Source organism: Corvus moneduloides, chromosome Z (genome assembly GCF_009650955.1).
Source record: "Corvus moneduloides isolate bCorMon1 chromosome Z, bCorMon1.pri, whole genome shotgun sequence".
Lineage (NCBI taxonomy): Eukaryota > Metazoa > Chordata > Aves > Passeriformes > Corvidae > Corvus > Corvus moneduloides.
The window spans coordinates 55,959,797-55,977,441 of NC_045511.1; the positions used below are offsets into that span (position 1 = coordinate 55,959,797).

At 36.9% G+C, this 17,645-nt stretch overlaps 1 protein-coding gene across 11 annotated transcripts in view; it reads right to left on the reverse strand.

Moving 5' to 3' along the window:
- ADGRV1 (adhesion G protein-coupled receptor V1) overlaps nucleotides 1–17,645 on the reverse strand; it is a 317,856-nt gene that overhangs the window by 76,155 nt on the left and 224,056 nt on the right. For 10 of the 11 annotated variants that reach the window (XM_032095167.1, XM_032095173.1, XM_032095171.1 and 7 more), the window contains one exon: nucleotides 2,715–2,872. In XM_032095167.1, coding sequence (XP_031951058.1) covers nucleotides 2,715–2,872 — 158 coding nt within the window. Of the gene's footprint in view, nucleotides 1–2,714; nucleotides 2,873–4,564; nucleotides 4,619–17,645 lie in introns of those variants that run through there. The other variant, XM_032095174.1, reaches the window with a different exon arrangement.

Below are 17,645 nucleotides of genomic sequence, written 5' to 3' on the forward strand. Positions count from 1 at the left end.
AGGAATTGACAGCAATTACTGAAAGCAGATTTTTGCTGGGCTAGCTGTCTTTGGGCCACGGTGTTTTCTTGAAACTACCAGCATAGGGTATGAGATGAGAATTTAATTAAGGGTACCCAGGACAAATCCAGAGGACTAGGAAGAATATATGCATGACAGAAAAGGAGGTACAATTAAAAATGGGCTTCTGTGCATAAATATAAGTAAATAACCCCTCCAATTATATCTCATAGTTTTGCAAGAAAATATTTATCTGTCTACAAACAGATCCTCTTTGCAGCTACCAAACGTTTTCTTTTACGCATATATGGTGAAACCCAGCATTGTTATTCTGCTCTTGGGAAATTAAAAATACACAAGAGCATCCTTTAGTGTGGGTAGCAATAAACTCTCTGCTCCTAGGACAGAAATAAATAGCAAAAAACTGTGCTGCTGACTAAGTTCAGCAAGACGTTTTACAGAATTTACAGAATTAACTCTAATAGCTGCAGAAGAAAAATGTGGTGGCCTTTTATAATGGAGTGACTGTATTGGTAGAAAAGGGAAGAGCAACTGATGTCATCTGTCTTGAATTTTCTGAGTCCTTTGACATAGATAAACTGTTGCTTGGTGGCTCCACCTTTCCCCTGGTTTTGGATGAAACAGAGAGAAACCCTGGCTTATTCATTGCCATAAGAAAACAGAATAATCATGGATGTATGTGCAACTTAAGGAGGCAACATTGCCAAAAGACCTTCCTAACACATAGTGTCTTGTAAGCCAGAACTTGATGCAGGCATAAGCCAAGGCTCCCTCTATGTTTCAAAAGTAAGATATCATCATCATGAAGCTGATTGCAGACAACTTTGCTGGTGTGAAAAATGTTTCCCACAGCAGCCATTTACGCGGCTACAATAACACGAGCAGGAGCAGCTCCCAGTGATTTTGTAAGAAGATAGAATCAGCTGAGTCAACATCAAGATTCAAGAGTTATAAGTGGATACCGGGCCTTACCACTGCAAACTGCCTTTGAATATGTTTTATAAAGTACTATATACCCATAAGACATTAAAAAGACTGTAAATATACTACCACAACCTTTAATTTCAGAAGAGGAATATTCAGTCAAAAAAGTCAGAGGCCTTTAGTTAACAGTTATTCTGTTACATAATTATAGGCAATGTTACAAAGTACAGAAATCACCACGTTTTCTCTCTAGAAGCTTACCCCATAAACACAGCTACACAGAGACTGCTTATACAATCTTGGGCACCATAAATTGCAGGAGACAGCTTCTTTTCCTCTTTAAAATCTGTTCCCACTGTCACTGTATGGAGTATTTCATTTGTGCTTACAAAACCTCTTTGGTAGCAAAACAGCAGTTTGCCTTGCAGGTGGACAAGTAGTAAAAGTTACAACTGACTTTAAAAAAAAAAAAAATCTTACTGAACTTTTCTGTTCCCATTTTTTTTTCTTTTCTTCTGAGATTTGGCATTTTCTAGATTCTGTTGAAGAAAGGAAATGCCCAGAATCCTATGCTAAGTCAAAGATTTGTTCCAACCCTACTATTTCATGTGTTTAAGTCCTGCAGTTATAATTTCTTTTAGTACTTTCTGCCATTTTGCAAGACAATTTTATTTATCACATTGTTTCAATATTCAGTTTGCTATTTTCCTTTAGTTTAACTGCTCTGAGACAAGCCTTAACCCTCAACATATTAATAAGGAATATCCCTAGAGATACCCAAACAACGTAAATTATAAATAAATTAACTGAATGACTGACAAGAGGAGCCACCTCTGTGCATTTATATCCGAGAGAAATGAAAGAGTGCCACTAAGGTCTTGAATATCATCAGACCTTATCCAAATGCATACAGGTCTTAGTCAAGCAAACACTGTGTCATTAAAAAGGACCCCAAATACAAAAAAATGATTTGCACTAGGTTATAAAACTCATATTCTTTTTAAAAAATACAATGAAGACAAAAGAAATACTCCAAGCTTCCCACAGAGTGTCCTATTATTATTAGAGTATTGGTCTAAACTGACGCAATTTTATTTTGGGAACATTGTTGTACTTGAAATTGTTCTGACGGAGGAGGCCAACTGAAACTTCCTGTTTTGCACAAGACAGATCTTTCCTTTCAAGCATGTTTCAGTTGCAAATAGCATAGGAAGTATCAAAACAGAAGCATTAACTCCAAACAGTCCAGTGTACAGCACATCCTGTGCATGGCTTTGCAGCTACCAAATACACTGCAAAACACAGGGACTGAAGCTGTGCCCATCACTTGGTTGAGCATCCATAGGTTATCATGCTCTGCAAGTGGGCAGTCATTTCACCTGAGCACCCCCAGACTTCCTTGGGACAGGATGTTCAGTATCCCCAGCCAAAACCTGGCATGGGGACACAGTGCTCCAAGCAGGGCAGTGCTTTGTTTTATTTCTGTTCTCTTTAGCTACACTAAACTTAGTCACAAAGCCAGTGATATTAATTTCTTGTTCTAGGTTTTACACATTTTTATTCCCCTCAGACCGTTAAGCATCTGCATAACTTTTATCATCAAAGTACTTTCACAGACTTCAAAAGGACACTAGCAGGCCTAATCTTAAACTAAGTGCGTAGGTATCTACCGAACTATGGTTTCAGGTGGGGTTCTCTGAACTGGTGAGAACAGTCCGTACTGCTTGAAAGTACAACTTGTTTGCACAGGGGTAGCCAACAAATCATACCTGCTGCATTTGTTCTTCCTCTGAAGATATCGTCATATGCCTTCCATTGAGGAGTCACCTGGTAGGCGTGGATGAACACCACAAAAACCACCACCAAGCACATTAATGGCACCAGAGCAGCGGTGAAGAGAGCAGCATAGGCATTTGGAATGAAACACCTGATGGAAAAAAAATGGAAAAAAATGCTGTTGATAAACATAAGAGACACCTTGAAAGGCCATAAATAGAATTTCAGAAACAAATATTTTTGAAAAATGATGTGCTTTACGAACCACAAATTCTTTAACTCTGTTCCCAGAGTAACTTTGATAGGTCCCTTTGTGTTCTGTTGGTTCTTATCATCACATCTTAAGGAGTATAGCTTTTGCTCTTACAGTATGCATATTATATTTAGCCTAACCAATGTTGGAAAAATTTAAACTTGTAATTATATTTTAACAAACTCCATGCTGCTATATTCATTTAAAGTGATCATTCTTAGTCATCAGTTTCTAAAAGGACATTACGCAATTGTCTATACTTAGCTCCTGAAACCACAAATTAAATTTTGAAAAATATATTTTTAAAATAAATGAACGAGTCCTAAAGGCAACATAACTATTCTTTCTCAAGTTCTTGGAAATTACATGTCATTTGCTCAGAGAAGCCAGATCCTTACTCCCTCTTCCTTTTTTCCCCCAATTGTTTGGTCTCTCCTTGCCTTTTTCATTTATTTAAGGTGTAATTATTTTTAAAGATGTGTGACGAACACGAATTATCTGTGAAAGAGTCAAATTATGCATATATGATGATGACTTGAGGAAAATGGAGATGATAGTTAAGGAGAGGTCTCAAGGGTATGAGAGATCAGGGTTTTCTGTTCTCTCCCTGGAGACCAGTATGTGCTTTACAGCCACTGACCTACTCTAGAGATGACGCACAAAAGAGCAGCCCAAGGGACGGTGCAGGAGTCAGTATGTCTAGAGATTATGTGGTCACTGCTATCCCTATTAAGAGGGTGTAACTTACCCAACCCTTCTGTTTCTCAGGTCAGCTTGTCTAAGTAAGCTCAGAGTTGATGCTGATATAATATATGTCTAGAGAGAGGCCTAGGTACATGTTTCACTGGTATACCTGGTATAACTTCTGGGTTTGCTTGTGCATACTTTCATACACTGCCAGAAAGTCAAGATTGCATCCCTTGCTGTCTCTTTCAGAACATCAGTCATGCATACTCAGTGAATCCCAAAAATAATTTCCAGCACAATCTAGAAACCTTCCACAGCTCTCTGCAGAATGTAGAGGCTTGGTCAGACACCAAGCTTAGATACAATCTGATAACGTAACTGAGCAAGTAAGCATCAAGGAAAGTAGGAACACAGAACTGCAATTAAAAGTGTTTGTACTTTCCTCACAGAAGAGATACTTCAGTCTTTTACTCATCTTGGTGGCCTTCACTGGACTTTGACTGTCCATGACTCTTTTGTACTGAGAAGGCCAGAACTGAACCCAGCACTCCAGATATGACTTCATAAGTGCTGGGAAGCGGGCAGGGATCACCTCCCTTGACCTGCTGTCAATATGGTTGATATCGGACACAACATCCCATCCATTTCATCTTTCAAACTTTTACTATTTCTTAGGTATGAAAGTTATTTTTGTTCCCCAAATTCATTATTGAGTTGGCACAATTAGAACTAAGAAATGAAATCATATTACCATAACCTATGCTGCTTTAATAATTATACTGAAGGCAAGAATATTAGCACAAGAACAGTCTTCTTTAAAGTATTTATGTTCTGAAATCTGTATTTTTTTTCATCTTGATACATTTTTGTATTTCAAAGACAATATATATTCTCAAAACCTACCTGAGTGTCTTGAAACTTTATTGGGAACACTCCATTATATTCAGTTAACAAAAGCTGTATAAAAATGAAAACCCACAGAGATGGATCACTTTTACTAATACCCCCAGGTACTTGCTCTAAAAAATACACTGGTAAGTTATGTAAAGAAATACACAAAGCTGTATTAATCTTCAAAGCTTACTTTGGATTTTTTCCTGGAAGCAATGGTGAGCAATTCAATGACAACCACATCATCCTGTAAGATTTATTCATATATAGTAATGTGATGATATATGTTGACAGATACATTTTAAGATGGAAATCATATAGGATATCATTATAGGGACCAGCTGCAATTATTTATTATACTTAACACTAGGGGCACAGCTATTATTCCATTACCATGACATGTTTGTCACACAGAATTACTGTGTGTTGTATATTACTAGTACTGGATAGGAATACAAAAAAAAATTACCCCAAAATATCAGCTAAGTTGATGCTTCAGAACACAACTACTCTACTTAAAAAGGCCTATATAGACTGATGTGGAAACTTAAAAAACTACATCATTTCAAACTTTGTCTGAAGATGAGCATTATTTCCTGCAGTATATTCTTTCCAGTAAGTTCCTTTTTTCTTTTTTATTTTTTTTACGGACCTAGATTTCTTTTTTAAGTTTTTTTTGTTTGTTTTGAATTTGAGTAATAGCAAAAAAAAAAACCAACCAACCAGTCAACCAAAGCCATACACTAGAATACTGCCTTCTGCAAGAGAGACAAAAAAACCCCAAACTGTTAGCTTCTTCAGAGATTGTAATTTTATTCCAAGGATTCTCTGACTTCCTAGGAACACTTCCTCTTATCAAAATGTATGTTTTTTCCCTGACTGTTTTGAGAATTTTTGTTCCCAGCTTAGGTCTCTTCTAGATTTGAAAAGAAGGCTATTTAGCTTTTGTGCCAAGCTGCCACAAGTCTTGCCCTTCTTGACTATTGTTATCTGACTGGAGGGTCTATCTTTGGTTCTGTGTTGACCACTCTGTTCTGACCACTGACTTTGTTGTGATGTCTAATTTTGTTTTGATTGCTATAAATTTTTGTGTTAACTTTGCGTGAGGACTTAAAGAATGCAATTCCATGTCTCAAAACACTGTGCCCATAGAAAAAGCCATCACAACAGGAACTTGAGATAAACAATTTTTTATAGAAAGCTGATAACAAACTGATGGAATTTTTAACCAGCCCCCATAAATTCTTGTATTTTCAGTTCATCAATTTTTGTGATTTTTTTGTGTTTTCATTGAGGGGAACTTGTTGGGACACCACATATTGGTAGGATCATATAAGACAAATCACTTCACATACTGTTAGTTTCATTTTTGCTGAGTTCATTTCATCTTTTTACTGAAAATAAAACGGTGTGCAAAAAGCTTTTATCTTATGGATGTATTATTTTATTTCAACCCATTGAGAATTAGAAAATTCAACCTAATTTAGCATGGTAGTTGGTACAAGAATTTATGCAAACTGGGATCATGCAAACATGTATTAATCTTCCTAGTTCTGCCCCAGAAGGCTTTTTTATCATGACTTGGCAAAATTTTTCAGAAATATCAGAAATATTAATAAGTAACTTAAATGATCTTAACAAAACAAAAGAAAATATTACATGGAAAATGACTGAGTACCCCTTCCAAACCAGAATGAGGGGGAGCCATGGACTGCAAATGGGTCATGGATAAAATACAAAAAAGCCTTTTACTAGCTCTCAAGACTTGTTATCATTTTTGGAAATACTTGTATTTTCACATGAATATGTCAGATGTACTGTTAGGTTTCCTAGCATGTGTCCTAAGAGAATATTTTAACCTCATCTCATTTCCTTTATCTATTCTAATCAACATGGTAACTATAGTACACTGTGAGCCACACATGCTTCCAACTTGTGGGTGCGATTCACTGTAAGAGTAATTGCAAAGGAATGTAATGAGAGCAATTTGCCCACTGAAAAAAATAAACAAAAAGAAAAAAGTTTAAAAAAAAGGAAAAAAGAGAAAAAGGCAACAACTAAATTTAAAAGGGAATTAATTTCACTTATCACCCTATCAACAATTGCCACAGCTTTTATTCTGTGTAAAAATTAAATCACAATGGAACTTGACTCTATTCTCTAGAACTGAGTATAGGCTTGATGTAAAGATGTGTTTGTCTGAAAACGTTTTTATATGAGAGCCCTTTTCATATGAGAACTTTTTTGTATTGTTGCCCCCGTGGGACAAGAATGTGGGTCCCTTCCAAATCAGAATATTCTGTAATTCTGTGATTATCTACAAAATTCCTCCAACTATATGTTGACACGGTTGAGAAAGAACCCTGCTTTAAAGCCTTGAAAGTACATGAACACACATCCTCAACAAACTCATTTGCACTTGTTCCAGTGTGCAAAGGTAATCAACTGTACTACGAGACCTGGTCATACCCCTGAGTCTTGGCTGACTGAGAAAATGCACGTTTTAGTATGTGACATGTGTATGTGCTTGGGATACCCCGATATGGAATTTAAAAATCAACACTTGCTGTGTAATTCTATGGCTAATTTCAAGCCCCAAATGTACTTGATAGACACCTGAACTTGCAAGACAAGCAAGTTTGGGGTGTCCTGATGTTTGAAGATGTTCTGATGAAAAGTGACTGAGCCTAACTCTGCATGCTGGACTAAGGTGCAGGATAGTGTTCCCATCTATTTGCCCAAATTGTGTCTTTCACTATTCATCAGCAGGAAGGATATGACAGGAACTTAGCTCTCCTGAGCAAAACTGAGAATGGATCAGTAATATATGTGCCCCAGATATGGTGGGGCAAAAGATAGGTTTTAGGTTTAAGGTGTGTTTTACACAGAACCAGTGGGTCTTAGGAAATATTACATGGCAGGTACGTGCCTTCAGTAGTGCACCAGATATGAGTCAGAGATCTTAACTTGCAATTCCAACAAGTGTCAAAAACGTCTTTACAAAGTCGGTTGGCATTAGATATGTTACTATTAAAGAAATAAGGGGTATACGAAATGTTAAATCTTACTGAAAATGAAGGCGCTATTACCATTCACAATGCAATGTCATCAATTGAAAAAACCTGAGCCAAAGTGAAAGAAATGGCTAATCAGACATCAGAACTTTTCCAATCACTCCAACCCTAAGGTTAGCTTCAGGAAATTAACCCCAGTGTCTGGCTAAAGTCCATATCCTAATCTTTGGGACGCACAAATTGGGAGCTGTGGCTACTGAGAATTGGGTTGATGATTGCAATTGGATTTGTATATTTAATTATTGGAACAGCTGTTGTACACTGTATGATTACTGGTATTGTTGCTTCTGTTGTTTCTGTCTTTCCTCCCTTGTCTTTTCTATGTATTCATCACCCTCATGGATAACCCATGAACTGAGGAAAAGTCTCTGGAAGACAGTATTTGAGCCATGGGGTGGTGTGAGGGCTTAAAGAATGCAGGCACCTATCTCAAGTCACTGTCCCCATAATATAAGCCACCACCAATGGAATTTGAGATAAGCAGAGATGGCAAAACAGGAAGACATTAACTCCAGGCCTAAGGAAGGTGAAGATTTGGAATTAGTACACCAGACAAAATTCCACTGTTCAGACCGTGGGAACTTAGGACTTATCTGGACAAAAAATATGCACAGTGAAAACTGTGAAAAAGGATGCACATGTCAGCCAAAGTTGTGGAAACGGCATCTATGCCCCATGGATACCCTGGACTCAGACTGTATGGAAGGGATACCTCCCAGTGAGCAACAGGGAGACCCCCACCACTGAAGACCACGGTGTAGAACGACCAGCAGGATGCTGCAGGAATCCACACAGTGATGATATCTTTTTGTCTTCTGCTTAGTCTCTCACACTCTTTCTCTCCTCCTTATTCCTATCCCCCCCCCTCCTATTTCTTTCTGTCTCTCTATCTCACATTTACTGTTAAATTAAATTTACAGTACTACTGACTTCAGTGTATGGTCTCATTTACACCTTAATTTGGGCAGAAGCATCTTTTATAATCAGATCATAATACCTTGATAGTAAGATATCCCCATTGGTTGTTTCTCTTCCACTACTCTTATCTAAACTCATTGAAATTCATCATCTTCAAGACTTCCCCTTTTATCTTCCCAGTCTCCTATTTCACGCATGATGTCACTTTTCCCATAAACACTACTTTACTTCCATCTCAAATGTTTCTAACATAACAGAACAGAACATAAAGCACATTTTCAAAAGCCCTGTGTATGTCTGTACCTATGAAAGGTCTGTCATATGAAAGAGGCTAGAAAAAAAATTAGAAATAATTGTCTTTAGTATGCTTTTCCTCCAAGGTATAATTCCATACCAGTATGTAATGATTTGTTAATCATTTTACAACTGGAAAAAACATAATATTGAAACTAATCAGCAATTTTTCCTTCAATACAAATCAATAAGATATTTAATTTACATATCTTTTTTCCCAGGCCTAGAATGATGAAAAATAGCTTTAATATATAAAACAGTTTTCTCATTGATGACTACTGCAGATGTTCATTTAATTTAAATTGATACTTTCAAATACAACAAGCATGGAAAGGTTAGGGGATATTAAGAGACATCTTTGCCTGAAAAGATGTAATTTTAGAAAGTCATACATTTAAATCTATACATTGATAAAAATTACTTCATTTATCAGCCAGCCAGAATCAGTGCTTTATCCTGACTTTCCTTTTTTCCCCATTGAATCTATAAAAGCAGATGCTAGACTTGCTTTCTTCTCAAAGGGGTGAAGCACATATATCTGACACTTTAATTGTTCTTGTAAAGCCTTCTGTGATCTCTTAAAACATCACACTTCTTAAAATCTAGAGAGGTATTTCAGCTACGTATGATATGGAAGGTCTTCTTTTTTTTTTCTTTTCTCTAATACTTTTAAATCAAACACAAGAAACAACTGACAAGATGTATACTGGAACTACTGTTAGCGCAATTACATAATTAATATTAAAAAAGGAAAACAAAAATAAATAACAAGCAACATTGTTAAGGAAATATCAATTGTAAAAAACTGGAAGGACTGACATACTTTGTTCCCTTCTGAGCAACAAAGATTTAAAATAGCTTGATGTGGTAAAAACAGTTTCATGTAATTATTGCATTGTCTTGAATTCCAAGGACAATCTCTTTCAACTGCATCTTGAAACTATAAAAGCTTAAATTTGACAAAAACTTTCAAGTGGCCTTATCTATCAAATACGTGGTGTTCTGAGACACTGAGCTCTACAGCAAAACACTTTACCGCAAAACAAGAATAATATGCATTTACTTTAAAATGGCACTCAGGAAAACAATGGGTTTAACAACTGTTTGAGACCAAGTCAGTGGTGGACAAAACCTTCAAGGAGATAAACATACTGGCTTTTGCAGTGTCAAAGCCTCCTCAGCCTGATGAATCAATGTGATCAGATTATGGAGCTCCACTCGCCTTTCTTTTATGTTGTAACAGTTATCCTTTTCCATAAATACATTAAACAACAATAATACAGTAGATTCACAAAATCCTAGAATGGTTTGCATTGGAAAGGATCTTAAAGTTCATCTTGTTCCAACTGCATTGCCATGGGCAGGGACACCTTCCATGAGATCTGCTTGCTCCAAGTCCCATCCAACCTGAGACCTTGAACATTTCCAGGGATGGAGCATCCACAACTTCTCTAGGCAATATGTTCCAGTCCCTTACCATCTTCACACAAAATAATTTCTTCCTAATAACTATTCTAATTCTATCTTTTATTTTTACACTTTCTGACAGGGAAAGAAACATGTGGACATTTTTGTTGTATGTGTCTCTTTTTTGTGGATCTTGGATTTGCTTTTTTTTTTAAAAAAAAAAAAAGAGAAAAGCTGATGCTTCTATGAAGTGATGTGGAGAAAACCATATGGAAAGGGTATGCTAAGCTTATCATGGGTAACATTTGAGATGGTAGTCATTAGCTCTTGAGGAAATTCAAGCCACATTCACATTAGAGAAATTTCTGTCTACAGTAGGCAAGATTCTAGATATTTCTACAAGATCATAAAAAATTCACACTGACAAAGGTACACAGGTTTAGACTTGATGTCTTCAGTCAACTTCACACAGTCTTCTATACACAATAACAGTTTGCACAATACCCTGGAAACAGACTTCACACTTTTTCAAACTGAGTAAGACTGAATTAAAGAGTGTGTCCCAATTTGATATGCTTCATGGCTACCTTGGAAGGTGATCTAGCATTTATTTGGAGGTTTTTATGAGCTTTACAACACAGATAGGAACTGCATGCGTTGAAATGCCACCTTGTTACCTTTCATTGAAGTAAGAATTGGCCTGTGATACAGATATGGGATGGTTTAAAACAAGTGAGAATTTGAAAATATTTTTGAAGTGCCACCAGAAATGATTTGCTGTCCTTCTGAGCCTTTTACTAAAGGAAACTCTGCTGTGGCTGGGAACTAGAAAGCTTAGCTTTCTATAAAAAAACTTCTCTCCCTATTATACTCTACATCACTAGAGCCTGATCTCTGTCTAGTGATAAAGAACCAATATCCCCTCCAATAAATGTGTTTCAATGCTTCACAGAACTTACTGAGACTATTGCCCAATGTTAAACTCAGCTCTTTATTTGGGCAGTATACACAGGTTATGTCTATCAGAGTCAACATGGCTGTGGGAAACTGATCTTTTCCTTGTTTGCTACATTTCTTTACATACTTGTAAATTGCTACTATTTTCCTATATGGTATTCGTTTAAATGAACAGTCCTAGATCTTTCAGTCTTTCTGGAAATATTTTATAATTAAGACTTTTGCCACTATCCTTGATCACACCACTGAACTGATGTATTTATTAAGTTATGGATTACAGCATCTTTGACAGCATTTAATCTCAGTACATAGTTAGAGCAGAAGGGCTTTATGTGTTCTTTAGACTAAATTGCTTAATATATAGGTCCAAACCAAGTCTGCCTTTATTACCATAGCACAAAATTGTTGACTCATTCTCAGTTTATCATCCACAATACACATGAGATCTTTCCATGGAGAATTGGTAAAGAGCCAGTTATTCCTCATCTCCTTGCAAAGCTAATTACTCTTGGCAAGATACAATTTTTTCCACATGTTCTCACTAAATACTGTACTACTTCTTTCGAAGAGATCTCAGATGCCAATAACATAATGAATTTTATCTGTTTTGTAACGTACTTTCCCCCCCAGCTTTGTGCTATTGCAAATTTGAATGGAAACTCCTTTATTACAGGCTTGGATTATAAGAGATAATAAAAATAATATACCCCAGTACATTCGTAGCCAAGGCAGACGCTGAAAAATATTTGAAGGGCACTTTAAAGTAATAATTCCCTAAAACATTTCATCTAAGAATTCTGAAAACCTGAGAACTTAGTCTGTTGAGAGTCTTTTTCAATATGTCTTTAAATATATTAGGGAATTTGAGATGTCTAGATACTAATATTGCACCAGAGTTAGAAAACAAAAAAAAAAAAAGAAAAAAAAAAAAAAAGAGCTATGCTAAAACATTCAGCTCATGAAGAACTAAACAAATATCAAGATTTTTTTGGACAACAGACTACATGGGGCAAATTTGATTTCAATATTTCATGAGTTTACAGGTTTGGTTTATAAATGTACTTGAGACCTCTGATACTATTTAAGTTACACAGCAGGATACAATACAAGAAAAGCAATGTAAAACATACTGCACTCATTGGCTAGTTTTATTTCTGCAGAATAAAATCTGGAAATTACTATGGACCACATGAAGAAGAACAGGAGTTGTAATTTTCCACTGTTTCAAAGAAGTAAAGGTCATACTTGGATGTATAAAGAATTGTCTATTCTGCTATACATATGAGGTAAATATTCTGCTCTAATCAGCATTACAAATATCTCACAGTGGCATGCTGTGCCTGTGTTGTGGTTTAATCCTAGATAGCAGATAAGTACCAGTTGCTCACTCCCCCCACCTGCCCTCTCACTGGAGAGAATTGGAAAGAAAAGGTAAATCTTGTGGCTTAAGAACTATTTAATAATGGAAATAAAATATTATAGTAATACTGAATATGATGATGATGACAATGATGATGATAATAAAGATAATAACAGCAATAATAATAATAATAATAATGAGATACAGTAACAGAACTTTGAAGAAACAAGCAATACACTATACAACTGCACATCACCCACTGACCGATGCCCAGCCCATTCCTGAATATCTGCCCCCTTCCAGGTGACTCCCCCCAGTTTGTATACAGGATATGATGTTCTAGAGTGTGGAATATCCCTTTGGTCAGTTCGTGTCACCTGTCCTGGCCATGCTCTCTCTCAGCTTTTTGTGCAGCTCCTCACTGGCATTGAATGACACACTGAAAAGTCCTGGACTTAGGGTGAGGACTGTGTAGCAACAGCCAAATCATCAGTGTGTTAGCAACATTATTTTCACCCTGAATACAAAACACGCAGTGCTGTGTAACACCTACTGTGAAGAAAATTACATCTGCACCAGTCAAAACCAGGACAGTCTGGTTTTGGCACATTTCAAAACCACAAATTGAATGAAAAAAGTTCACACTAGAGCTATGAGGGCCACCAGAGGTCTTATACATCTGTTCTGCTCTGAATACACGGGAAAAAAAATTTCTGGTATGTTTTGGTTTGTTTGGTTTGTGGGTTTTTTCTTTAACGGGAAGGGACAATTACTGGAAAAATGTAAGTAGGCAAGGAACTGGCAATCTACAAGTAGGCAAAAAGCAGAATTAGAATACTCCATGTTGCAATATATTTTTCTTGCTGAAAAACACAAGCTGAGGGGCTTAAACTATGCCAGAATTGGCTGATGGCTATCAGAGTAGTCACTGGAGGGATTAGCTGTATTTAGCAGACTGAAAATGATCAGGATTGGGCACCTTAGAAGAGCAACCAAACAAAAATTAGAAAGGTGCTTTCAAGCCCAGGAACTAATGCTTGGTGAAAAATACTTAAAGCACACATCTTACAATGAAAGATGTTAGACAGCTCTTGTTTCTTTATTTGAAGCATTCTTTCCAGTAAAACCTCAGATTCAGTTCTAGGTTTTCTTTTCTGGTGGACACCTGTTAAACATTTCCTAGGCAATAGAGAGTCAAGCCTAGAATGAAGATCAGCTGAGCTTTCTTCTTTTCCACTGTAGATATTTTCTCAATTTTAATCCTTTTCTTTTCTCCTTTCTTTTCTCTTCTTCCTTCCTCCCTTTACCCTTCCCTTTCCTTCCTTTCATTACCAATAACTGCAAGCTATGCACACGCCTAGGATGGACAAACTATGTATCTGCACATATACAGAGAATATGTCTAGCATGATTTTTTTAACTTCCTTTTTGCTATTTATAGCCATTATCAACTAAAACATTGCACAATCCAAACTGCAAAATAGAAATGTAATCCTTCCAATGTCCAAGGATGAAAACCACATGTACAGCTCCAGCCTAATGATGCAGTGTTTACTTTAACCAGTAACCAAAATAGCATTTATCAAAAACTTTATTTTCACTGTTAATATGTCCTGCATCCTGCTGCTGGTTAGACAATCATCTCTCTCTAAAAATTTGCGTAAGACACAAACACAAGAATTCTAAAACAACCCATCAGCAAAGATTTTCTTTTTTTAGTTTCTTTTGAAAAGGGCAGATTGCATTCCAATACAGTAGCCACAGAGACATCCAAAGCATTACTTTTTCCCCCCTAAGCCTTCAGAAAGCAACCTTTGTTTTCAGATGTGCTCTGAGTAATAACATCATGCAAATGGTAGCACTGAGTAATTGTTCTGTGATTTATACTTATTATATATTAAGCATATATTAAGCATAGGCTAAAGAGTTTAAAATTTCCAATTTGCATCACAGAAGGAAAACTTAGTGATGTAAAATAATTTTTAGAAGGCTTTTGAGAATGTTAGTGTAAAGCCAAAAAGTACAATAAAGGGATTACAGTTTCCAGGACAGTGCTTAGACAGTCAGGTCTCTATGGATGAATTTGCATAAAATATAGCTTAAAACGACATTTTGCAACCAAATGTTGGTTCAATGTTGGCGCAATATGTCTACTCGGGGAAGTGAAAAGGAAAAACAAGAATCTGACTAGGTGGGGGATACTGACTAGAATAACTCTAAAGATCTATGAACAAGCATGGATCTTCTTTCCATCCAAAATTCCTAACTCTGTTTTTCATCACTCCAATTTGATACTTTTAAAACAGTGCCAAGACAGAGGTAGACAGAGTTGTAAGAGGTCATTACGGATGATTCTAGGTAAGATTTGACTCTTTCTATCCTCTACATCCTGTCAATGCTACTCAAACCCTACTCCAGGCCTTAGAGCTTTCTGGTGGATTCCCTCTGGCTGGATGCCAGGTGCTCTCCAACCTGCTGTATCACTCCCCTCAGCAAGACAGGGAGGAGGGGTGGGGCAGCAAATAAGATGAAAAAACCTCATGGGCCAGATAAATACATTCATAAAGCAAAGGACAAGGTTGCATATGGAAGAAAAAGGGAAAGACTTGTGGTCTACTTCCCATCAGCAGGTGATGTCCAGTCACTTCCCATGTCGCAGGAACTGAGTATGTGTAGCAGTTGCTCCATAAGATAAACATCATAACAACAACTGTGTCTCCTCCCTCCTCCTTTCTCTTAGGTTTTATATTTGAGCAGACATGATATATTGTGGAATATCCCTTCGGTCAGCTTGGGTCAGCTGTCCTGGCCATGTCCCCTCCTAAGATCTTTCCCACCCCCAGCCAAAAAACTCCAGCCAACATAGAAAAAAAAAGTCATAATAATATAATGTACTTGAGTTACATAATGACATGCATTAGAAGGAAGGCTATGGACCTTGACCAAAATATGACTAAAAGGCCATGGCAGCTGTACTGAAGCTAAGCATTAATGGTCAGATGCATTCTGCACTTCACACATCTCACTATTCAAAACAACCTAAGTTATTATATTATGAATAACCTTGGCAAGTTTTAGAAGAAAAAGTGGCATTTGGAGTAAATTGAACACCGTAAGGAAAGCACAGTGGTATTGTGACTCAGGGAGACACAATATGCCCTCTTTCATGACTAAGTGCTTCAGTATGAGTACACTGAGCTAGAACCTCCAACTGGGCTGATTTTTCTACACGACTGAGCAGGGAAGAATGATTTTGCATTGGTCAGCAACAACTACAGCTGCATCACAACACTCTAAATTACACTTGGAAGGTTAGAGAAGTTGTTCAAGCAGTGGAGGCTGACTGAAATGTGGTCTGGGCTTACATTTTGATTACTTTCCAATATGCAAGGGTTTCTTTTAGCAAGAGGGTTTCTTTTAGCAAGAGGTTCCTCTCAGGAAATAGATTTTGTTTTTGTATACTCAGCAACAAGACAGTAGCTAATAATAACAGTACAAACTATCTGATTTATATTTGCATCAGGTAAATCCAAAAAAATGATCTGATAGGGAGGTGAAAGCAGCACTGGTTTATAACTGAATCAAACAGTGATGCGGGAGCTTTCAAAGAGGCATGACACAGCTGAGATCTCACCGACATTGCCTTGGCAGGATATGGTTGCCACAGACTCTCCTACATTTTTTGGAAAATACATGACACTTCCGTTTTTTTTAAGTGACTTGCAAAAACCCAGCATGTTTAACCCATGTTTTCAAATTATATGGACTGCATCAAATTTTAAACTGAAGTCTGATTTTCTTAAATAGAGTTGCAGTACACTATTATAAAATAGTTCAAATTCCATTTTAATTAGAAAAAAATTTAGAAATGTATTTGTTACACACTGGAAATTTCTAATGAGACAGTTTAAGATTTTTAAATGCTATTTATATATGTACATGCTCTTCTGAGAAATAATTTCCTGATCTCTTTCCATAAAATTGTAGGCAGCTGTGAGAACTGGGTCCAAAACACAAGGAATTGGATTCTAAAATATGAATGCATTGGAATTAGGAGGTGCATGATGATTACAGAAGTTTTTAAAAAACTTGGTACTCTGGTGGAGCTACATTTTATAAAGAAAAAAGTTTCCAGTTCTAAGTTTTATTAATGAGTTACAATCCCCGAGAATGATCTATTGTGTATAAAGCAACTCTGAAATTTAAGGTGACAGACAGAACAGTTGCAAATGCTACACTCCTCTCTACATTATATGTATCTGAAGCTATTTAAATGTCAGTTCCTGTTGCTTCTAGTCCTGAAAAAAAATCTTTTTTATAATTTACACAGTAAATTTCCTAAAAATAAGTAGGTTTTCCACCAGCCAGACAAGGATTTAGGAAAGCTAGGAAAATGTCAGGTAAAATAAATTAGAAATTGAACAAAATGTATCAGCACTTATACAGATTTCTCAGAGATTTTTTTAAATTAAACAATACAGTGTTCACTGAACTTCTACCATAAGCTCATGTTGGTGCTGTTACTGATAAGCAAATAACACTAATACAAATAAATGTCCATGCTGATAAACGAACTACAGGCACCCCTTCCTGATATTTGCAAGGGTTTTTTTAAAACCTTGTCTCAATTCTTACCAATTCAGCAACAGAACCTCCATCTCTCGATGTTACCAGAGGTTTTTGCAATGAGTAGAGTTATGCATGTTTAGGGTTTTCATAGTGCCTTTTTTCCTCTGCTTTGCAAACAGACACTTCTCTCAGTACAGTGTGCTCAGTACACAGCATGGGGCGGAAACTTGTGGGGTTGCTGCCCTGGAGGAAGTACCAGTTTGCTTCCTCATAACCAGCTTCAAACACCTAAATCTGTGAGCCTGCAGAGTTCAGAGGCTGCACCCCACTTGTTGCAGTTTGAGGGCTCCTGGCTCCACCAGCTGTTAAAGGGGTTTTCCAAGGCTGTGCTTTGTTAGCCACGTTGCTGTGCAGCAAGAACAGACTTAGAGCTAAGCTGCTTCTTGCAGCTGCGTGTGCTTCATGAGGGAGCAGAGATGTGCAAACATAGCCTCTGCCCCAGAACACCTGTCTG